The following is a 25683-nucleotide window of genomic DNA, read 5'->3' on the forward strand; positions in this document are numbered from 1 at the left end:
CGAATCGTAGCCATAACCGCAGGTTATGAGCAAGGTAAAAATTATTAAAAATCTTTAAAATTCCCAAAATATTATTTTACCACAGTGGGTAAAAGTTTTGGTGACGAAAACTTGGGTTAGATGGGCGTTATGCTAATTGCGCCGTAAAATACAAAACTTTCTTAAAAGTGCGCCTTTTAGCATAACTCTCATTCTAGACCTCGGATTGACGTGAAACTTTAAGGACATGCTTATAATTTAACAAGCAAGGTTTTGGTCCGTTCACGTGTCCGAAATACTCGTTTTAATTTTAAAAGGTCGTTACGGTCAACTTTTAGGCGAATGACGGAATTGCGCAAAAGACTCGGATAACTCATGAACCGACCACAGAGGCTTGTACCAACATGTGACCTGGTCCTAAGAGAGTCCTAAGGTATATTTATACCTCACTAAAACGGGTCAGAACTGAAGTCAAAGCAAAAGTCAAACTTTTGCGACTTTCGGCTCCGAACCGGTTCTATATAGTAAATGATCGATTCAAACGAGCGCAAACATGTTTATATACTTATTATCATGTTTTATGACTATCAAAACAGGTTCCATAACATATATATTACAGATTATGCATAAATCGCTAAAATAGCTTTCTGTTGACTTTTTAACCGCGCGTTTGACTCGATAATTGACATAGTTAGAGTGGTGATCAGGGGGAACCATTTTAGAGGTTTAATACCCACATGAATACCAACTCATAACCATTTTTGATTCGTCATAAGACTGAATCATTTGCAAGATATTGCAATGACAACCGTTAGTTACGACGGTTGCGTTTATAGGCTATAACTATGGAAATGTGAACCCAAAATGGTTATGAACGACTTACAGAAGTTAACTCTTGATGAGAGAACAGAAGGGAAAGCTAGAGAGCTCTTGAATGATCAGATATAAGTGTTTTTGAGTTGTGTGATTGGTAATGCATAAGAAGTGGCTATTTATAGCCAAAGAAGGCCACTTATGATCATTACAAGCTCTACTATCAGTCCAGGGCTGATGGGTAGTTGTCCCCTAAATGTATGGGTCATTTGTAGGGTGCCCATGCCCCATAATTACATGCATAATCGTTCACAAGTTCCAAAAGCCAAGTAGTTACCATTTTTCTGCATCTGGGCACTTTACGCGGCCCGCATGGGACTTTCCATGCTTTTTAACGCGGGTCGCCTAAAGTTCAAATAACAGACGCGAATTAGAGGAGGCTCGCGGCCCGCCTCAACTTATGTTGAAACTTCACGCGGGTCGCCTAAGGTTATATTTTAAGAATTTTTCATATCTTTTATAATCATTACAGAATCTGGCCATTAATAACGAAATCTTTCGTAATGATTCGCCTGACCTTTCGGTTTTGAAGGGGTAACTTTGCGGTTTGGCCCTCGGTTATTTACCGATAGGGGCCTCGGGTTAATTACCCGCATTATTAAGTCCCCGGTTATTTATTAATTATATTGGAAAGCCTTAACTTTCACTGTTTACGCTTTTAACCCTTCTTCTACGAATTCGATCGTAACTTTCTCGTTTCATATCGAAACTTCGCGAAATTTATATATATTATTTTAGTGAGGGTATAACACCGTTACAAAGTCTTTGGAACGTTAAAGGGTCACTCAGAGGTATTATTAAACATGTTGACACAGTTAACCCCTGTAGTTTGTAATCTCTCACTTTCTTCCGCGTTTTAGTTTTGTACGATCTATAATTTATTCGTTTGAAGGTTTAAGCATTATTTAGGGATACTATACAGTATATTCACCCTTGTTGACATTTATAACCCTCGAATTTATATACTTTCAAGGTTTGTCAAAATTAGTCCTTTGTTTATTATAGATGCCACGTGTAAACAAATGACACGTGTTAGCACATCATTGGACACAAAAATTCGAGGTGTTACAGAGAGGAACGGCGATTTTCGAGAAGTTCGAGATGAATCGGCTGTAATAACCAGCCAATCCTAAGAAGGAACGGATTTCAGAAGGAGTTTTAGGTGCGGTCCAATTCTTCACTGCTTCGATTTTGGATGGGTCAACATGAATTCCCTTTTCACTAACAACGTGTCCAAGGAATTGGACTTCTTTGATTCAGAATTCGCACTTTTGAAAACTTCGCGTATAGACGTTCAACACGTAAGAGTTCGAGTATGAGGCGTAAATGACGTTCATGATCAGCTTGGGTTTTAGGATAGATGAGGATATCATCAATGAAGACAATTACAAAACGATCCAAGTAAGGCTTACAAACGCGACTCATAAGATCCATGAACACAGCTGGTGCGTTGGTCAAACCAAAAGGCATAACCACGAACTCATAGTGTGCATAACGAGTGCGGAATGCGGTTTTGGGAATGTCCTCTTTGAGAACACGAAGTTGGTGATAACCAGATCGAAGATCGATCTTGGAGAAGCAAGTTCCGCCTTGAAGTTGGTCGAAGAGATCATCGATGCGCGGAAGAGGATAATGATTCTTGACGGTGAGTTTGTTAAGCTCACGACAGTCGATGCACATGCAGAACGAGCCATCCTTCTTTTTGACGAAAAACACAGGAGCACCCTAAGGTGAGGTACTTGGATGTATGAAGCCCTTATCGAGGAGTTCTTGAAGTTGAGTAGATAACTCTTGCATCTCAGAGGATGCAAGACGATAAGGAGCTTTGGCAATAGGAGTCGAACCAGGTACGAGGTCAATACGAAAATCAACATATTGAGGTGGAGGAGGACCAGGTAGATCTTCGGGAAAGACGTCAGGGCAGTCACGCACCACTGGAACATCACTTACGCTTTTTCCCTTGCCCTTTTCTTCCACAACGTGGGCTAAAAAGGCAAAGTACTGTTTGCGTAAATATCTATTCGCTTGTGTGCAGGACATCAATTTTTGTCCTCTTGAATGTCGGTCTCCATAGACGTGTAGAGTGTTGCCAGATGGAAGAGGCTAACGAACATACTTCTCGTGGCAAGTGATTTCAGCATGGTTCTAGTCGCTTAATCAGTCCGTTAATCGCTAGTCGGGCAACCAAAAGTCGGCGATTCTGTTCAGATTTCGGCAAAAAATCTGTATGTTCCGGCCAGTTTCCAACCAAACCATTTGAATTCCAACAATTAATCTTGTATACTTAAAAAAATGAGATGAGTAAAAGTTAAAACCTAACTACTTAAAATATTTACGTGTAAAAATATGTATATGTATACATAAAACTGAAAATTACATATAAAATACCCGATCCGATTAATCTCGAGTAGTCGCTAGTCCCCACCTCTCCGGCCGACTAGCGACTAACGAGTTCTCTAACCTTGCTTTTATCTATAGAACCGTATCTTGAGGGTGGAGACATATAGTCACGATTCGTATCCTCATGTAGTGTGAGGTGGGGGGGGGGGAGGAGGAAACTTATAGAGAGAGAGAGAGAGATATGTGGGTATAGTTTTATTTTATTTGTAAATCTTTTATATTTTTATAAAACAGTCCCTTACTATAATTTGTTTTGCACAATAGTCTATTAGGATGTGAATAGACAAAAATGCTCTCATGTGCAAGACACATGATGATACTTAACCAAAAAAGTTAATTGAGTTGGGCTTGAAGAACATCCCGTATCTCGTGTAAGATTTTAAAACAATTTGTCAACTTTTAAATTCTTAGGGTATGTTTGGCTAAGCTTTTTGAAACAATTTATTGGCTTTTTGAAAAGTCATAAGCTTCAAAATAATGTTTGGCAATGAGGGTGTATGTGAGATGAAAAAGCTAATAAGTCAATAAGTCACCCCATACTGATTTTTTCAAAAAACCAATAAATCAATAAGTTGTTTCAAAAATAGCTTAGCCAAACATGCACTTAAATGCCTAGAAAATGGTATATAAATAAAGGATTTTTTACTCCGAGATTAACTATTTTTGCATCGTACAAAATATATCAGGGTTCATACAATAGTTCCGCCTCTTCCCCTCCGATCCTTGCGTTCACCGCAACTCCGATCACGCTCCGCCGCCGCCTCCACCTTCCGGTGAGCAGTCTATCCTTTCTCCGTGCACACACACGCTACATTTGTAAATTTTATTCTGTATGTTTCATCGAATTAGAACAGATTCATTGATTTATATTCTAAGGTTAGGGTTCCTGATTACGTGAAATAGATCGAGACCATAAATTTTGCTTCTTGTTAGCTCATTTTAGCTTCGTTTTCAGCAGATGTATGCGGTATATGTGTATATTCATGATTGTATTAACTGTTCCGTTCCACTTTAATCTGATGTTTAGGAGTTCTAGGTTTTTTATGTGATTTGAGGGTTTTTGGTGGAATTGAAAAGGAAAATGATGCTAGATAGAAGTTATCAGCTCGGTTACTTGTTGATTTCTGTTGAGTTAAAAGAATTATAAATTGGATGATTTGGAGAGCAAATACTAGGTTTAGTTTTACAGTACTTTGTTGTGGTTAGCTAAAACCATAGTTGTTAAAAGCCATCGCCTCTTGCGCCTAGGCCCAATTTCCTAGCGAGGCGAGACAATTGCGCCTTAAGTCAAGGCAACTGCGCTTTAATTCTCCAAGTGATGGTTCATGCGCAGGTTCCGGCGAGATTCCTAGATTCTTGAGAGTTTTCGACAAAATTATCTAAATTCTGGCAAGATTCTAGCTAGATTTCTACTTTTATCTTACGAAACTACTTTTCTACACTAATAAACTAGCATTTTATAACTTTTGGTACTAAATAGACAATACTAAATGTTATATAATAGCTTTAGTTTATTTTATTTGAAGAACAATATTAATTTTCTATTATATAAAAATATTTTATGTTTTTTTGTTGTACGCTTTTTATTCTCAAGCCCGCGTTTTTTTTTGCGCCTTGCGCCTAGGCCCCAGGCGAGGCCTATGCGCCTAGGCCCCAGGCGAGGCCTATGCGCCTTGAGTGCGCTTAACGCTTTTAATAACTATGGCTAAAACCAGGCAAATTGGATTTAAATGGTCCAAAATGTTACCAATTGGCTGATATTATTCCATTCATACAGTTTGACTAATGAGTAATGACACTTCTAACTTTCACTTTGCTGCCAAGGACAATCTTGCTTGCATAATTATCATAGACTTACACTTGATTTCCACTTCATTTCCAGTTTTCCACTCGATTTCGCTTACAGGAAAGGTACAATATCCTATTTTGTTCATAATTATTATTGTGAGCGAAATCGAGTAATTTTATGATCATAGTTATTAAAATCGAGTGCTTTTTGCGCCTAGGCGAGTTTTTGGGGCGAGGCGCATTCAATGCGCTTCTGGTACGAAGGTAATTAAAGCGCTAAACAGGGCAGTTAAAGTTAATTAGGTTTTTTTTTACTTAATGATAAATTATTTGTATTCTTCTCTTTACAGGTCTTTTTTATTATTTACCGTTAAAAAAGAGGTTTTTTTTTTTATTTAATGATACTTTTTAATGCGCAGTTAATACTAATTGAGGTTATTTCTATCTAATGATAAATTCTTTATATTCTCTTCTTTATAAGGCCTCAAAGTAAACGAAACTATTAAAAAAATTAAATCCTCCTAACTTATTTTTATCTTATTACATGAACACGAATTTATTATATGCCATTAAATGGATATTAATATGTAGTATGTAATATTATAAAACAAAAAAATGTCATAGTACTACAGTATACTTTTCTAGATAATACACCAATATTTTAGAACTTTTGGTACTAATTAGATGATACTAAAAATATATAATAGCTTTTGTTTATTTTATTTAAAGAATCGGGTCTTATTTTTCTAATATATATGATATTTTTAATTTTTTTTTCATTGTGCGCTTTTTTTCCTCCGGCCCGCACTTTTTTTGCGCCTTGCGCCTAGGCCCCAGGCAAAGCCTGTGCGCCTGGCGCCTTTGATAGCTATGATCATGATGAATATGAGTGGGATTGCCCGTGGCAAGGAAAGTGAAAATTAGGAGTATCATTGGTTAAATTGGTGGCATGGATATTAATGTTTGGATGATTAAAATCCAATTTTCCTTAAAACTAAGTATGCTAGTTCTGGTGAATTGATAGGGAAAAAAAGTTGATGTTTCTATAGACTTATAGAGACAGTGTCACTGATATGTGATTTATGATCTGGTTGTTTACCTGACACAAACTTGAAACTCCCGCTTTGAACCTGATGCATGTTGAACTGATATTTTCAGTTACTAGAGATCGATGGATACTACAGATCGTAGATACTTGGAGGAAGAAGATTCCTCGTTGACGAAAACTATGAAAGGTGCTGCCACTGGATTGGCTGCAGGGACCATTTGGGGTACTGTAGTTGCTACCTGGTTGGATGTACCTCGTGTTGAGAGAAATGTTGCTCTGCCGGGGTTGGTTAGGACGTTAAAGATGATGGGTAACCATGGGTTGACCTTTGCTGCCATTGGTGGGGTCTACATTGGTGTAGAGCAATTGACACAGAATTACAGAATGAAGAGAGACTTTGTCAATGGAGCAGTTGGTGGGTTCGTTGCTGGTGCAGCCATTCTTGGTTTTAAAGGTTAGTATTCTGTTGTTTAACTAAATTTTAGAGATATCCAGTTGTTTTTGTTTGATGTTTTTCTAAATGATTCTGTATTGTTATTATTATTATTATTATTTTGGTAAATTACGCTTTTCGTCCTTTATGTTTATACCAAATTGCAACGGATACCCTTTACCTTTCGAAATTATAAGAATCATCCTTAAGTTTTAAGCACCTTGCACTGTATGTCCTTTAGCCCTAACCCAGTTAAACGACCAGTTAAGTTTGCTCATGTGTCTTACACATGAGGGTAGGTTGGTAATTTTACTCGTGTATTTAAAATATATTTAAACAAATAAAACAAACCAGATTTTAAAAAATTAAACAATATATATATAAACATAAACCTCTCTCTCTTTCTCATCTCTCTCTCTTCAACCAACCCCCGCCAAATCCGGCCACCAAACATATCAACATCATCTTTATTTTCACTATCTCCCCCGATTCAGATTGCGATTTAAAACAATCTTTCAATACAAAACATATTAATTATTTTTGAGTTTTACAAATAGATGACCCCATCACTAACTTTGATTTGCTTTGATATTAATTCACATCCAAGGACAACCATGCAAATAATCACAGCGAAGGCCTCGTAAAAGCAAAGAATTTCAATACATTTTTTTTTTGTTTGTAATGCACAAACCCAAAGAAAAACACTTCCCTCACAGGTTCCCTCTGATTTTTTTTTTTCTCAAAACCTTTTTATCTCCTAAACGTGTTGCTGACAAAAAAACAAAAAAAAAAAACAAATATTGTTGACTTTTGTTCCTCGCAAAAACAGCAATGATGAAGATGACGATAAATCGACCTCCGATTCAGACTAAATTCTAAAAACACACTTGTTCCGAGTTCCGATTTCTGACTTTGATTACTAGTAATCGACCTCCGATTCAGACCATATTCAGATCTGGTTCAGAGAGACGATGAAGATGATGATGAATCCAGAGGCGGTGAGTCCAAGGATTCCTGCAATGATTGGTGAAACTGGTGCCACTGGTGGTTATGGTAGATCCGACGGTAGTGGTGGTCAAAGGCGGTGGGGGTTTTTGAATTGAGTGAGAGAGTTTCAAGAGAGAGAGAGAGAGAGAGAGAGAGTGCTTGGTTTTTAGAGAGATGAAGAATTTATAAGGGAGGATGAAACAGGGGTGAAAATACGTTTGCCCTCACATGGGGTGCACGTGACTAGAGTCCTAGACTTAACGATTAAAATAAACCAGGTTAGTGCTAAAGGACTTATGTTGTAATGTCTTTTATACGTAAAGGATGATCCGTGTAATTTCAAAAGTTAAAGGTCATCCATTGCAATTTGGTATAAACATAACAAACTTACATATTGTATCTGCCATAGAGAAAACTGAAATGGATATAGAAAAGACACCAAAATTTTAAAAAGTTAGAAAGAGCAATTGTGTGTCAGGTCATGCAGCCGCAAGCTGTTAAAACGACATCAATTAGGGTTGTAAACTAGCTAAGGCTCAAGCTTGTCTCGATTGGAGATTTTAGCAAGCCGGTTTCGATTAGCTCGCGAACGGTCTGGCTTGTTTACACCTCTAGCATTTGTAATCAGGGATTCAGGAAGGTAGATTCTAAATGATTTAATACAATGTAGATATGAATTAGGGTTTTCTTACGGCTATATGGAATGCTTTTCGTATTTAGTTTATATTTTTTTTTTTAAACTCCTATGGTGGTTGAAACTGAGCTAAAAGTGGCGGGTTCTGTAAACCGCAATAAAGATTGGTCTAAAGCTGTGTAACATTGAATAATTCAAGTTTAATTGCAAAAATATAAACGTGTTTTTTTAATTTTTGCAGGAAAGAGCATTTCTACAGCACTCTCTGCCGGAGCTGCGCTTGCTGCCACTTCCACAGCAATTGATGTTGGTGGGCAGACCACTAGGGTTGATACAGGTAAGGAGTATTATCCTTATACTACCAAGAAAAGGGTTGATGCCGCCAATTGATGATGGTGCTGCTGCTGCTTTAAAGGAAGCTATTGTGATAAATAATCAACATTTCATTCCAATGATTACTGTATGTTCTGTTTTGGAGATTTAAGCGTACTAGTGTTGATTTAATCATGGTCCGCAAAGACATTTTTCTGAAATAAGTTAACCGAACATCATTTTGTATGCATGTGTGAATTACCAAAAGATGATTGAAATGATATTTTACTGATGAAGGTTTTCTGGTAACTTAATTCTGTGTAGTAATAACCTTCATTGAAGTTTAGAAATGCTTTTGTGATCTGCGACAGAAAATAAAACATCGCTAATGGTATATACCATTTTATTTTAGTGTTGATAAATGCGGTTTTAGAGGATCACTAGAATTATCTATAATATTAAAAAAATCCTGTTAGGAATTTTGGGTCTCATGAAAATGCATGGATTTAAATATATTGCAACTTGCTTGAGTTCTATAATAATATTTATTTATTTAGCAAACATAGATTAAAGTTAGCTGTTAAGAGCATCTGTGACGGGAGCATCTGTCCCATAGGGCTTTTGGTTTTGGGCTTGTTGAGGTTTATTTTATTGGAATAATTAGAACGGGCAACCTATTGTGGATGCTCTAATTACACATTTACAAAATTAACATAAATAAATAACTAGTGTTAATTATAATTATTGGTTTTTAAAAGAACCTCAAATTTGTTGCCTTAAATGACATGGTTATCTTTTTCTTTCCTTTAAAATTAACAAGCTTGTGTTTGGTTTTTAGATTTTTTGGGAATTGGTTGTTAAAATGAAAGGAATTGTAATTCATATTTAAGACTAAAGGGTATGGTTCGGCTCATCCCCACGGGGATGAGCCTCCACGTAGGCGTCACGTAGGCTGCTCGTGGGGGATGAGCCAAATGAAGGATGGAGGGGGATGGAGGATGGGGCCCCACCTCATTATTTTATAATTTCCTATGGTTTAATTTAATAACCCAAGTTAATAAAAACTTTATAAAATTTAAAAAACACAACATAAAACAACATAAATAATTTCATTTCATAACATAAAAAAAAATTACATTTCCTAAAAAAAATACCGAAAATAAAAATAAAAAAATTACGTTTCCTAAAAAAAAATACCGAAAATAAAAATTAAAAAAAAAACCTACGACGTCCATTTTTTTTACACCTCTTCCTTCATCCTCCGGTAAACCTCGCGTTCATCCTCCGGAACCGAGTCAAGATCCAACCTCATAATCCTAAAATCTTCCGCTCGAGCATAGTCGGACGACACGGTTTTCTTGTGAGTATACTTTTCGGCCGCGAACCCTTTGAACGAACGGAATTCGTTTATCAAGTCGTCCATTTTTTACGATGCCTTCTCGCCCCTACCTCCACTCGAGCCGCCACCTCCACTCGAGCCGGCCACTTTTCGCTTTCCGGCCGCTTCTTTTTTTGCTTTGTCCCTCCCGATGGGATGGTATAAAAATTATGGAGTGTTTTTATAAAAAAGGAAGAGAATTGGAGAAGAATGAGAGTAGAATGAGAAAGAATGGTATAAAAATGGATTAGATTGTGGTATTTATTTAAAATGAAAATGATTTTTTTTTATTAAAAATGCCGTTTGATAACAGCTAGTTTTCAAAGGAATGGAGCGGCAACCCCGGCTGTGGGGTGCCGGGTTAGACGAGCCGAACCCCAGGGGGCGGTGTGGGGGTCCGGCGCCGGGCCTAGCCGGGCATCAGCCGGCCCCCATACCTTCCAGTCTAATGCCACGGGCTGTTTTGTTGGGAAAAAGGAATTTAAATCCATATTTGAATTTGAATTGGAGTTGAATCTCATTTTAGTCCATGTGGTTTGGGTCATTTTGTCAGTTTAGTACAAGAGTTTCATTCTTCGCATGTGAGTCCAAAAAGGTTTCACCGTCACTGAGTTAACTTCATCCATTTTTCTGTTAACGAGAAGGGCAATTCGATCTTTTTATATGTAATTCTGTTAACTAGAAGGGCAATTCAACCATATAAAATGACCGAATTGCCCTTCTCGTTAACAGAAAAAACGGATGAAGTTAACCTAGTGAATTAAAATTGCAACGGTGAAACCTTTTTGGATCCACAGACGAAAAATAAAACCTTTGGACGAAACTGACAAAATGACCCAAACTACATGGACTAAAATGACATTTAACTCTTTGAATTGCTTAGCAAAAAGATGAATTGTTCAGTTGTTTACAATTCTCTAGCTGAATTCAAAATTTGTTCAAGTACATAAACATTTGGATCATGATATAAAATGATGAAAGATAATTTTGTGACAAACTTACAACTTTCGTCTTATAGTGGTATATTTTGTAAACTCTAGTATATCAGTATATCGTATATATGATGATCACCCACATTTTGTTTACTTGGATAAATCATAAAATTATTGAACTTTTGGATCGTTGGCATCGTGGTTAACCACTTTTTATCTAGGCAAATGGACGACAATATTAATTGTTACTAAGGCAGTGTAACCACTTTTTTCAATGACTTTGTCACTATGTTGATAGGATAACATAAAAGATGTGTTTGCCTACTCGACCACCCCTCTGGGTTACACTGGCCACTGTGGTGTCTGTTGCAGTTGTTGCAATTTGGGAGGTTTCCTCGATATCCGCCCTGCCTGTGGCTGCCTGAAGAGTGCTGACTGGGACTCTGATAACTGTCAGTCTTTCGCTGTTGAACCTGTGACTGAACTGAAGCTGATCCCTTGCTGGAATCCCCATCCCATTTTCTCTTGTTGTCGTTGGGAGTAGCAAGTGTAGTAGCAGTGGTAGCGGTAGCAGTAGCGCTGATACGTTTAGGCAGCCGGTTCTGTTCCACTGCCTGGTCTGTGAGACGATGAGCGAGGCGTTGAATAGCCTGGATGTTGTTGAGATTAGCCGATGTCACATGGCTCTGAATTTCTGGCGTTAACCCTTTGAGATACAACTCAATGTGCTTGATTGGAGGGTCCACCATAGTTGGACACAGCACGACCAGTTCGTTTGACCTCTTGGTATAAGCTTTAATCTCTGACCCAGTCATTTTCAGATGGTACAACTCATCTTCCAACTTGTGAATGTCTTCCCGTGTGCAGTATTCCCTTTTGATCAGTTCCTTGAAATCATTCCAAGGGGTGGCGTTAGCAGCTGCCAACCCTAAAATCTGTACTTGCGCGTTCCACCAAGTTAGCGCAATCCCCTCTAAAGTACCAGTGGCATATTTCACCCTGCGAGCCTCAGGGCATTCACACATTTCAAACACAGACTCTAGCTTTTCGAACCAATGGAGGAGTCCAACTGCTCCCTCTGTGCCACTGAACGTGCTTGGACGACAGTCCATGAAGTTCTTGAAAGTACATACAGGCTGATGAGCGGGTTGACCTAATGTGTAAGAACAGAACGAGGTTAAACATAAGAGTTGTTTAGGAACGTAGGATCTAAAGATCCTAGGATGAGTTACGACTGCAGGGTATACCTCCTGCGTTTGCAGCTGCAAGTGCCGCAGCAACTTGTTCATTGATAAGAGCCGTCAACTGGGCTTGCGTCAAGTTAATACGTCCGGCCATTGATCTTCACATCAAAGGCAACATAAGTGAGAAAGGTTCGCGAATAGTGCGATGACAGAAGAGTGTAAGCACACAAGTGTTCTCCAGCAATAACAAGTAGTGAGCAATGTAATCTAAGCATACCACGAGCAAAATTCTATGCAATTCTAGCAAGTAGGCAATAAACATAAACCCTATTACCTAGTATGTTGAGTCTTGCACGTGGAGCGAAGCGTCATTGTGGATCGTTGAGAGCACTGTTCTGATTATAGTCTGGTTTTAATAAAAACGTTTTCCCATATTAAAACCAAGTTCTCTATAACCAATGGCTCTGATACCAATCTGTCACACCCCCAAAATCCACCTGCGGAGTATCACCGCTTGGGAGTGTGACTGACCAGGATCAAGCCACCAATCATATAGAACAATGTATAAAGTAAAAGTAATTGCAATTAAACCAAACCAATCCATATGAAAGGTGTTCCAAAACATAAGTATGTTATCACTATTTAGCGGAAGCGTATAAATAAAACCCAACATAAATAAGTATGTAATGTCATAAAGTGTTTAACAAACAATCACAATCCAAGCCCACAACGACCAGCTCCTCCCTGTGCAAGCTCCATGTATCTAACGACCTGCAAGGCATGTAACAGAGGATCAACAACTAGTTGAGCGAGTTCACAGAAAGTAAATGCGAAATACTAAGTTCGTTTGTAACATGTGGCTCTACTGGGCCGATAGTACGTTCTATTGGTGGGGGCTTCCCATGTTGTATATCACTAGACTATTCGTAACCATAAGTGTTCTTCATAACCCGAGAACAGTAACACGTACAATTTTACGTAGGTTTTACGTAAGTATCCTTCACAACCGAGGATAGGGGTACGGGGGGGTTTACGTAGGTTTTACGTAAGTGCCTGACACAACCGAGGCAGTAGTGAGTATAAGTTCACGTAGGTTTTACGTGAGTGTCCTTCGCAACCTGAGGACAGTGAGTAGCATAAGTATACGTAGGTTTTACGTATGTGTCCTGCACAACCGAGGACGATGGTATGGTAGTCTAGTAACAGTGTCAGTACGAATTTATTCAACCATATCCCTTCAATCCCAATTCCCATGCCCTGGGAATCCCATGCCTTAGTAAGAGTGTGAACTCACCTTGGTTTGCTCGGTATGTTATTGCTTCTAGGGTTTATTAAATGTCTAAGTCCGTTACACACGACCTAGGATACATTGCACATGATTCGATGTAAGTGTTACATTCAATTAGGGTTTACAAGTCCTTGGTATCCAATTAATTGTGATTCGTGTGATAATTGTGTACTGAATAGCATGAGACAGACTGTTCACGTATACGGTATCCAGTAGTATACAGTATCATACAGTTATACACAGAAATGAACAGTAGTATGCAATTATATACAGAAGCGTACAGTCAGCTTTATTACAGTTGTTTGCCATAACACAGAACACTTATACATTTATTCACGCGTATCGAATCAACAACTAGGACAATACAACTCACTTGATAAAATCAAGACCCCTTTGCACTGTTAAAAAGGTCGGACAGGGGACAAGGGCTTAAGAACCCTGACCACATGTGAAAAAGTCGGACTAGAGGGACTCCCCTCCACAAATTCGGACTAGGGGGGTTCCCTTGCTTAAAAACTCGGACAGGGGTGAGGGTTCACAAAGTCGGACAAGGGGTCTTGGGGTTAAAAGTCGGACCCCATATCCTCTTGCCAAAACTCGGACAAGCACACATGATTAAAATTCGGACATCTTACTTCCCCATTAAACTTCGGACCCCTTCAAGTGTTTAAAGATCAGACAAGGGGCCGCCCCTACTAAAACTCGGACTACCCCCTCTCAAGCATAAAGGTCGGACATCCCTTAGAATCAAAAGGTCTGTGACAACTCGAAATTCGAACCTACTTTGTGTAACGTTGCGTGCAAATGTGAGCTTTATTAATTGATCTAATGCATGATTGTTATGATTATTTGCTTGTGTTATGTAATGTATGTACGTATATAATGGCCCAAACACACAACATGATCTGATCGCACAACACACACACCCGATCACACAAGCCCACTTGGGGCCGTATCCATTGTAATCGGACCAAAGGGGCAGCCCGTGATGGGCCGGCCGACTCCTTTTCTACGCAAACAAGAACCCATCTTTGGGGTTTGTTTTCTCATTTGTTACAACTCTCATACACACACAAGAACCCTAGTTTTCTCTCTATCTCCCTCACGAACCCGACGGCAAGGCAACCGAAGATCTTGTTTTTCATACGGATCACTCTCTCTTTGTTTGATTCTAATCGGTTAGTATTTCGTTATTATTTACGTGTTGAATGATGAGTTGATTCCATGATAGACTAAACCGATTAGGGTTGTATGTGTGTTTAATCATAATGTTAATCAATGGGTTAGTGTTGATGATAATCGGCTATCATAGCTTGTTCTCGAATTGTTTACATGATGAAATAGAAACGAATAAATGTTAGTCGGCTGCTATGGTTTATTCGATGGGTTGATTATGATGATTGGAGGTTTAAATCTGATAGTTAAAAGTTATAAGATGTTGTTCATGTTTGGTTATGATTTAGGGTTCATAAGATTGGATGTTAACAACCTTGTTTGATCGAAATCCATCATGTGTTGAAACTGATTAGTTGTTAATTGATTATTGTAAACTTGTAAACTTGAATAATTGTAACCGATTTGCATAATATCCGGTAATTAAAACAATCACACAAATCTGATCCGAACGCACAAGGGGCCACTCGCACAAGACTTTGTGTCGCACAAGATGCCCCAGTCGCACAAGACTTTGTGTCGCACAAGATGCCCCAGTCGCACAAGGCTGTCGGATCGCACAAGATCCATGCTTGTTCAACTGTTTGGGCCGGATAGTTGTTTGGGCTAGGTTAGTCCGATCACACAAGATGGTTGGGCTCGCACAAGCTCACGACCCAACCATCCGAGTCGCACAAGCTGAATTGTTGTTAGGCTGTTGGGCCGAACGAGCCCAAGTCACAAACACACAACCCAACCCGATCGTACAAGAGCAGCCGGACCGCACAAGACCACTATTTGTTATTGGGCCGAGAGTATGTTATTGGACTGATATGTTAATGGGCCGGGTTATGTTGGGCCGAATACTATTGGACTTATTTTTATTCGCACATTGTTTGACTGTTATGTGTTTACCATGATCTTCACATGTTCGTAATGTGTTAACTTATGTGAAACCAATGTGCAATACTTGAGTCAAAACCTGACTTGTGTGGTAACCCTGTTAGGACGTGGTTGACCACCCTTAGTGCAAGAACCATTTGTCTATCTGCCGAGCAAACCAAGGTGAGTTCACACAGCCAAGGCATGGGGTTCCCGGGTGGGAATGGGATTGGATGACTTATTGTATATATACTCAGATGATAGAACCTAACGACAGGATACGGCTAGACTAGTAACACTTATTGAACTGATCTTCGCACACCTGCCAAGGGTTGGCCGCGATATTATGACTGACTTCGCACACCTGCCATAGGAAGGCCGCGAACTAAAATTACTAAGCTTCGCACACCCGCCTGGGAGGCCGTGATACAAATAAACCTAGTCTAGAATACTTGGGAAAAACATCCCCTAATATCTTCGCATACCTGCCTGGGAGGCCGCGATGGAAACTAATACGATGCATGACATAACGAACGAACATACTACTACTCACACCATACTATTACTGAACTATTAACTGTGAACTCGCTCAACTAGTTGTTGACTCTCTGCTGCATGCCTTGCAGGACCTTAGGTACTTATGGAGCTTGCACAAGGAGGAGCAGGTCGTTGTGGGATACGGATCGTAGACGTTATGATAAACAATTGAACTTATAACTTTACTTTGGGTTTTCATATTATGCTTCCGCTACTTAATTTACGTTTTGTTGAACATCAATCATGTCGTGATGAATTACATTAACTACTTTTAATATTAGATGCTATGTTCGATATGATTGGTGGCTTGATCTTGGTCATGTCACGCCTCCAAGCGGTGGTACTCCGCGTGTGGATTTTGGGGGTGTGACAAGGTCGGACATCCCTTAAAAATCAAAAGGTCGGACATCCCTTGATTTGGACAAAAGTCGGACTAGCATGCTATCAAAACTCGGACTATCAATTAGGGTTACAAAACTCTGACTTCCATAACTCATTAGATATTCAATTCCATTGCACGATTGTAACAGTTACGTTCTTGGTTTTCACACGATCAGGAAACCCTAACTCATACAGTGCATAGCAGAAATCAAATCAACAGTTAACATTTCTAACATACCATGAATCTAAATCATCAGGCAATTGATTATATGACTAATCAACATCATTATCACAATAATCAGAATCCAAACAATAATCATAGAATATCATATAAAGAACTAGGGTTATCATGAAACACACAATCAAGAATCAGTGACAACAAACAATCATTAACAATTACCTTGAATTGATTCTAAATAGATTGAAAGATCAAGATTGATGCAGAAGACTTGTGCCAATGATGGAGATGATGATTGCCAGAGAAGATCAGAGAATATGCCAGTACGTGTTTTGGTTTTTGTGTAGTGATTAGTGAATGATTAGGGTTAAGAATGAGGAGAATTTCACTAATTACTCTAAACATCCCTAAGTATCGTATTTCACATAAGTACACCATCTCAAAATAGTTCACAGTTTCACCACCAAGTTCATACATTTGACAAATCTTTCATAATTAACACATAACCATACTCAAATACAATATACTTAACTGAATCAAAACGTTACAGTTTCACGGCAAACTAACTATGCAAGTAAACAACTAAACAACAATAAGCGTGCAATAAATGCGAAAATGGAATCTTGGAAACTCGAGTTGTCACATTATCCCCAACTTGAAAGAAATTTCGTCCCGAAATTTAGCATGCGGTTACTGAGGAAGCTAGGTAAGTTGTATCGTTTACTGGTTTTCCTGGGGTGTCACAAACTGGGCCGCACACTCACACTTGGGTCGTATACCACTTTGGGACACACACTTAGAATACTCGTATTTGATTGTTTATGTTACTATTCACAGACTTGGGTTTATATTATAAATTCCTATATGGCCCGCATGTTTACTATGTGATACGTGATGTTACGACTTGTATGCTACTTGCTAGATACGTGTAGGAATACGTGAACTACTTGCATACAAAACCTGACAAATATTGGTAACCATGATAGGACGTGGTTGACCAACTGTCAAAACAAGTAAATAGCCTGTCGAGAAAAACAAAGGTGAGTTCACACACTTTACTAAAAGCATGTATTCCCGGTGGTTGGTAACAGGACAGACAACTCTTTTCCTGGTTTGGGATTCTCTAGTATTCCGAGGATGGAATACTGTTAAATGCTATTTATATTTTCATGAGCTAGCTTACTAAACGAAACTCTGTCGCGGAAGTCCCTACATTACTGTACCGATTAGTCGTCTGGCCTGGCGAATGGGATATTAGTTGATAGCGCTATTTAGGTTTCACAAACCTCACACCGTGCCTTTAGAGGACGGGCGTGAACTAATAGGCCTCGGCACCCGTCAATGATGATAGACATTAACAAACGGGGCAACAATGATACACGATATGCGAAAGTTTCAGTATTATTACGGAGTTTAGTAGCTTACTTATGGGGTAGCTCCCCATGGCATGATATAAATGAGCAATTTAACAACATATTTTTTTGGAACTAAAACTGGACAAACCGTGAACTCGCCAACTTGATGTTGACACCCTATTGCATGCTTTGCAGGTACTCATTAACAGCTCGGGAGCTTGCAGCGGGAGTTGTAACACCTCGAATTTTTGTGTCCAATGATGTGCTAACACGTGTCATTTGTTTACACGTGGCATCTATAATAAACAAAGGACTAATTTTGACAAACCTTGAAAGTATATAAATTCGAGGGTTATAAATGTCAACAAGGGTGAATATACTGTATAGTATCCCTAAATAATGCTTAAACCTTCAAACGAATAAATTATAGATCGTACAAAACTAAAACGCGGAAGAAAGTGAGAGATTACAAACTACAGGGGTTAACTGTGTCAACATGTTTAATAATACCTCTGAGTGACCCTTTAACGTTCCAAAGACTTTGTAACGGTGTTATACCCTCACTAAAATAATATATATAAATTTCGCGAAGTTTCGATATGAAACGAGAAAGTTACGATCGAATTCGTAGAAGAAGGGTTAAAAGCGTAAACAGTGAAAGTTAAGGCTTTCCAATATAATTAATAAATAACCGGGGACTTAATAATGCGGGTAATTAACCCGAGGCCCCTATCGGTAAATAACCGAGGGCCAAACCGCAAAGTTACCCCTTCAAAACCGAAAGGTCAGGCGAATCATTACGAAAGATTTCGTTATTAATGGCCAGATTCTGTAATGATTATAAAAGATATGAAAAATTCTGAAAATATAACCTTAGGCGACCCGCGTGAAGTTTCAACATAAGTTGAGGCGGGCCGCGAGCCTCCTCTAATTCGCGTCTGTTATTTGAACTTTAGGCGACCCGCGTTAAAAAGCATGGAAAGTCCCATGCGGGCCGCGTAAAGTGCCCAGATGCAGAAAAATGGTAACTACTTGGCTTTTGGAACTTGTGAACGATTATGCATGTAATTATGGGGCGTGGGCACCCTACAAATGACCCATACATTTAGGGGACAACTACCCATCAGCCCTGGACTGATAGTAGAGCTTGTAATGATCATAAGTGGCCTTCTTTGGCTATAAATAGCCACTTCTTATGCATTACCAATCACACAACTCAAAAACACTTATATCTGATCATTCAAGAGCTCTCTAGCTTTCCCTTCTGTTCTCTCATCAAGAGTTAACTTCTGTAAGTCGTTCATAACCATTTTGGGTTCACATTTCCATAGTTATAGCCTATAAACGCAACCGTCGTAACTAACGGTTGTCATTGCAATATCTTGCAAATGATTCAGTCTTATGACGAATCAAAAATGGTTATGAGTTGGTATTCATGTGGGTATTAAACCTCTAAAATGGTTCCCCCTGATCACCACTCTAACTATGTCAATTATCGAGTCAAACGCGCGGTTAAAAAGTCAACAGAAAGCTATTTTAGCGATTTATGCATAATCTGTAATATATATGTTATGGAACCTGTTTTGATAGTCATAAAACATGATAATAAGTATATAAACATGTTTGCGCTCGTTTGAATCGATCATTTACTATATAGAACCGGTTCGGAGCCGAAAGTCGCAAAAGTTTGACTTTTGCTTTGACTTCAGTTCTGACCCGTTTTAGTGAGGTATAAATATACCTTAGGACTCTCTTAGGACCAGGTCACATGTTGGTACAAGCCTCTGTGGTCGGTTCATGAGTTATCCGAGTCTTTTGCGCAATTCCGTCATTCGCCTAAAAGTTGACCGTAACGACCTTTTAAAATTAAAACGAGTATTTCGGACACGTGAACGGACCAAAACCTTGCTTGTTAAATTATAAGCATGTCCTTAAAGTTTCACGTCAATCCGAGGTCTAGAATGAGAGTTATGCTAAAAGGCGCACTTTTAAGAAAGTTTTGTATTTTACGGCGCAATTAGCATAACGCCCATCTAACCCAAGTTTTCGTCACCAAAACTTTTACCCACTGTGGTAAAATAATATTTTGGGAATTTTAAAGATTTTTAATAATTTTTACCTTGCTCATAACCTGCGGTTATGGCTACGATTCGGTAAATACCGAATATGCCCTTTTTGGCCAAAACGGGAGTTCTACAAGGTCTTTTGACCCGATTCCAGTTGCTACTGGTTTTAAATAATAAATAAAGTATTTTAAGCTTTATAAGCTGTTCGGGAACTCAGATTTCCTGTAGAACTCGAAAATCCCTTTTAAAGTCTTTAAAATGACCAAAAAGCCCCTACGGGGCATAATATAAACCTAAACTCGTTACGGGCATTACGGAAGGTATCCTACTGATACCAAAATACTTTTAAGGCATATTGACTTAGGAAATAAGCGTACGACTCTTATGGTTAACCGTTTCGCCTATTTGCGCACACGGTACGGCTCATGGAACTAGTTTTCGGGCAATAGCCGATATGGGTCAAATTATATTATTTGAACCCCAAAATCCTGAGTATGAACTATAAACCCATATAAAAACAAGTCTCTGAACTTGTTGGGTCCAAATCATACTCCATTCTCGGTTTTCGCCTTTTCGTGCGAATTAACCATATCTATATATCGGAATCAACCGGTTTAAGCTACGGCTAATATAAGGACCGTTAGGATTCTAAGAGGTTAATTAAAACCTTCGTTCCAGATTAGGAGCCCCAGTAAAAGCTATCGGTGACTTGATCTAAATTAAGGATTAATACTTGCAAAGGTAAATACTTTAACTTATTTCCCCTATATGGGCTTGGGTTACGGTATATTAATACCGCTTGATTGAGCATTATATTCGTCCATCGCTTAGGTGGATAACTAAATAATATGATCGGCTCATTTAAACAGTTTTGTTGCTTATAAGCCTTTGGGGGGTTTAATGACCGTTGTCCCGGATATCCTCGGCATCATTTTACGAAATGGCCACGACCATCGACATCCCGGTGTAGGCGTACACCCGGTATAAAGTGTCGACATTAAAACTAAAAGACGTAGCCGTTGGTTTCTGTACTACGGTTTTACGCAAACGTGGTGTGTCTATAAATCTTTAACCCGGCACGACCCGGGCTACTGAACGCATAAAAGAACATGTAAAACGTTCACAAGATCATTATGAATGTTCCCAAGTTATAAAAGAGTTTGTGCCTTGTGCATTCAAATCAATTTTAATAAACATTTTCAAATGTGTCAGTTGAATGTATTTACCAGTGTAAACTGACGTATTTTCCCCAAAAAGATTAAGTGCAGGTACCTAAACGTAATTGGCTGGTATTAGCTCCCTAGCGTCGGGATAAGCCTCGCAAGCTTGATTGCAGTATCTAATGGAACAATACTTACTTTTATTTACGATCCACTGTGGATATATCCAACCCCTGTAATACATTTTGATATTACAATCAGAGGTTGAAATTTATATATTTATCTTATGCTTCCGCTGTGCATTATATAATTGTGTGGTTTGACTATATTGTTGCCAACATCGTCACGGTAATCCCCCACCGGGCCCACCGGTGAGACACGTGGAAATCGGGGTGTGACAGGTTGGTATCAGAGCCAACATTGAGTGAATTAAACACATTAGGCATTGTGTTTAATCTCAGTGACACAATTGCACATACTTGAGTCTAGACAATAACTTAGGACAAATTCGGATTTTACTCCTTTTTGTCTTTATTTTCGATTTGATTTTTAATAAGTTTTGGAGCAGGAAAATGCCACCTGTTATATTCCGAGGAAGAGGAAGGGGACGAAGAGGCCGAGGAGAAATCGTGACCCATCACGATCAAGAAGCTGGACCATCTGGTACAAGACATCCTTCGATGACACGGAGCGAAGAGCCACAACGACGAAGAGATCTTTACGAACCCGCGAGGCATTCCACTTCGCACAGCTCAACGCCATCCTACCGGCACTCCTTTGGACCAGATTCAGAAAATAATCCCAACAACCCACAACCTTCCTTCATACCTCTACAACGTTCGGTTTCGCACCGGAATTATGACGACCCTACTCCATACTACGTAGCTCAGTTCAATCCGGCTGACTACATACAGGAACCTTCAGGTTTTGTTCCACTAGGACCACAAGACCATTTTTCTGAAGATCCCATGGAGGAAGATGAGGATCCAACTGAACCAGCTCGTGGTACGCCCACGCATCCGATAGAAGTATCTGATGGATCTTCATATCATGGTCCGCAGTATCAAGGCCCAGATAGCTTTATGGCCTTGTTTGACCGACATGAGTGGTACAACACACCATCTCATCAGACATCACAACCGAGACATCCACAGGATCCATCTGAGGATTCACGCTTTGAGGCAGTTACGCCACCACCTCCGCCACCGGCACAACCAGTTATACCTGATCCGCCGAGGCGTAGGAGGACCAATGCTCGTATGTCTACACGAGGAGGAGGGGGTAACCACTTCAGCACTCCTCGACATTCTAGTAGTAGCCACTATCCGCCGCTACATGAAGAAGGACCTTCAAGTCCTATACAAGAAGCGAACTCCGCACCTACTGCACGAAATTCGCCACCATTTGGGCATGACCAACCCATACCAGCTTACACAGGTCCAACGGCTTACAACCCGTTTGAACCATCACAACCACAATACAACTACGGCTATGAGCACGACCCATATGTGGTGTCGGCTAGATATAATGCGCGCTACCCTGACGGAGCACATGGAAACATGGGACCCCCGGATTACTCAGCTCATGGGTATCCAATACCTCCCAGACCTCCAGTTCCGCATCAAGCGCCGCAACCACGATTCTCTCCTCCTGAACAGGAAGAAATACTCCATCGACTAGATCGTGTGGAGAGAGAGTTCGAGGAAGAAAAGAAAAGCCACCGAGGATTTCTCAAGGGCTTGGCGAACCTACTAAAGGGCAAAAAGAAGAAACGTGACCATTAGCCCTTAATAGTAGTACTACTGTAACTTCTACTTTGAAATAAGTCCCTGCGTGGACAACTTATCGTATTTCAGTCCCTACGTGGACTTATATTTAGTCCTTGCATGGACACCTATCTTATATTAGTCCCTGCGTAGACTTGTCACTTATTTTAAAAAAAAAAACCTCTATGGAGGTATGTATTATTTGAAAGACCCGTTTAGGGCAATATGTAATTGTATTTGAGATTTGGAATGTATGTTATGAGTTTTGTTTTAATATATAAAAATAAATCAAAACCATTCCTTTTACATTGATCTGCCTAATAAAGAATCTTAAGGGGGTGAAACCTAGCTTGGGGTCTTTTAAGATCAGTCAAGATGGTACGACCTAGCTGAAAAGATTCTGATTCCCTGTTAACCTCTGTACGCATGTTAACATTCATGGCAGATGTGATTCGTTATAATCACGCACGTCATTCTTATACAATAATCCTTTGAGGATTTCAAAACCCAACTAAATGATATATAGATCGTGGGTTAAATCACCAATGAAGGTGATCAATATTATAAAGACATCCATTTAGTGATGCAATGCCTACGGGCCAGTACTATAAAGACATCCATTTAGTGATGCAATGCCTACGGGCCAGTACTATAAAGACATCCATTTAGTGATGCAATGCCTACGGGCCAGTACTATAAAGACATCCATTTAGTGATGCAATGCCTACGGGCCAGTACTATAAAGACATCCATTTAGTGATGCAATGCCTACGGGCCAGTATTATTAAAACATCCATTAGTGATGCAGTGCCTACGGGCCAGAATTATTAAAAACATCCATTACTGATGTAGTGCCTACGGGCCAATATTATCAAAACATCCATTAGTGATGTAGTGCCTACGGGCCAACCATATTAAGACATCCATTAGAGGTGTAGTGCCTATGGGCCATAATAATTGTCTTATGAGACAAAAGGCAGTAGTAGTCTATGACTCTCTGTCAGAAAGAGATAAAAGAACTACGGTTCAACTCTCTATGCCTTTGATTCTCTGGAATCTCGGCTAATATTATAAAACATCATCGTGATTAGGCTTTATGCCACCCATACTATTTATATAGTTAAAATAGGATATATTCAAATCCTAATATTTAATGAAATAAAAAGTTAACCAGATATGGTCTCTGTACCATGGTTGACAAAGTGTCATAAAAGACAATCACATAATAATCTCCTAAATTAAAAGTTTTGTTATCTTCTGTAACAGATTCAAGTTACAAATGGCGGATCCCAATGGTGAGAACAGCCACACGAATGAAGATGACTATGACAATGCGTCAGTTCATTTGACAGGCGCACAGCTAAAGGCTCTGATCAACAATGCTGTCCAGGCAGCGATTGATCGTCAAAATACGGAGTCTCAAGGCAGATCTGTGACAAAGCCACTCTCTAAACCAAAGACACACTCCAAACCACCCTCCGAACCCAAGAAAGATGACGACAAGCATTCGTCTACTGACCACAGCGTTCACCGCGATAGAGAATATACTGATGCGTCTGGTGCTAAGGGTTGCACTTACAAATACTTTGTATCATGTAAGCCCCGTGAATTTACAGGGGAGAAAGGTGCGGTTGACTGTATAACCTGGCTGGACGAGATGGACACGATTGTGGACATCAGCGGGTGCGCTGAGAGGGACGTGGTTAAGTTTGTGTCCCAGTCATTCAAGGGCGAGGCCCTGGCATGGTGGAGAGCTCTGGTGCAGGCTTCAGGTAAGTCTGCCTTGTACAAAATGTCATGGGGGGAGTTTATTACCCTCATAAAAGAAAACTACTGCCCTCAGCACGAGGTTGAGAAGATTGAGGCTGATTTTGTCTCACTGGTGATGACAAACCTGGATTGTCAAGCTTATCTGACAAGCTTTAACACTATGTCACGCCTGGTGCCATATCTTGTGACACCAGAGTCAAGAAGGATTGCCCGATTCATTGGGGGCTTAGAACCGGCAATCAAGGCCAGCGTAAAGGCCTCTAGGCCAACGACCTTCAGGTCAGTTACTGACCTCTCCTTGTCTCTTACACTTGATGCTGTCCGTCTGAGGGCACAAAGGAGCAAGGAGGCTGAAAAGCGAAAGCGTGAGGATGATACCTCACGAAAGTCCGGTAAAAAGCACCGTGGAAACGGTGAGGGCAAGAAAGGGTCGGAGGCAAGGAAGGAGGGGCAAGCTGATGGAAGACCTTACTGCAAGGTCTGCAAGAAACCTCACTCCGGGAAGTGTAGGTTTGCGTCTGGTTCACAGTCGCAACAAAGGACTCCACCCTGTGGGCTATGCAAGTCCAAGGAGCATAAGACAGTGGAGTGCAAAAAGATAAAGGACGCAACCTGCTTTAATTGCAATGAAAAGGGGCACATAAAGAGTAATTGCCCGAAGTACGCCAAGAAGGCGGAAGAGACGAAGAAATCAAACGCGAGAATATTTCGCTTGGATGCAAAGGAAGCGGTCAAGGACGACACTGTGCTTACAGGTACTTTTCTCGTAAATGATATATTTGCAAGAGTACTGTTCGATTCTGGCGCTGACAAGTCCTTTGTAGACCAGAAATTTTGCCAACTACTAAATATGCCAATCAAAACCCTAGACATAAAATACGAAGTAGAGTTAGCAGACGGAACGATAGAAACCGTCTCTACCGTTCTAGAAGGATGTGAAATATCCATTAGGAACCATTCTTTTCCTTTATCTCTACTTCCCTTCAAATTGGCGGGTTTTGACATCGTGCTAGGCATGGACTGGTTATCCCATAACCAGGCCCAAATCATTTGCGGCAAGAGGCAAATAGCTTTAAGAACTCCGAGTGGTGAATCTCTTACCATTCGAGGGGATACGCATTACGGATTGCCCGATGACGTATCTATGCTGAAAGCTTCAAGGTGTTTGAACAGAGGCTGTGTAATTTACATGGCTCGGGT

The 25683-nt window shown here is 39.8% G+C and overlaps 1 protein-coding gene across 1 annotated transcript; it reads left to right on the plus strand.

Moving 5' to 3' along the window:
• The first annotated feature begins 3878 nt into the window (after window positions 1-3878).
• LOC110912579 (outer envelope pore protein 16-3, chloroplastic/mitochondrial) lies at window positions 3879-8763 on the plus strand. The gene is made up of 3 exons (XM_022157347.2): window positions 3879-4025; window positions 6199-6542; window positions 8384-8763. The coding sequence occupies exons 2-3, from the start codon at window positions 6212-6214 to the stop codon at window positions 8530-8532; spliced, it is 480 nt and encodes a 159-aa protein (XP_022013039.1). The 5' UTR covers window positions 3879-4025; window positions 6199-6211; the 3' UTR covers window positions 8533-8763.
• Window positions 8764-25683: the final 16920 nt, after the last annotated feature.

Source organism: Helianthus annuus, chromosome 4 (assembly GCF_002127325.2).
Source record: "Helianthus annuus cultivar XRQ/B chromosome 4, HanXRQr2.0-SUNRISE, whole genome shotgun sequence".
NCBI lineage: Eukaryota > Viridiplantae > Streptophyta > Magnoliopsida > Asterales > Asteraceae > Helianthus > Helianthus annuus.

Excerpts from the sequence above, each read along its gene's own strand:
- LOC110912579 (XM_022157347.2), top strand. The coding sequence starts at position 6,212 with ATGGATACTACAGATCGTAGATACTTGGAGGAAGAAGATTCCTCGTTG. Across the intron at positions 6,543-8,383 it reads AGCCATTCTTGGTTTTAAAG|GAAAGAGCATTTCTACAGCA; the intron begins GTTAGTATTCTG and ends TAATTTTTGCAG.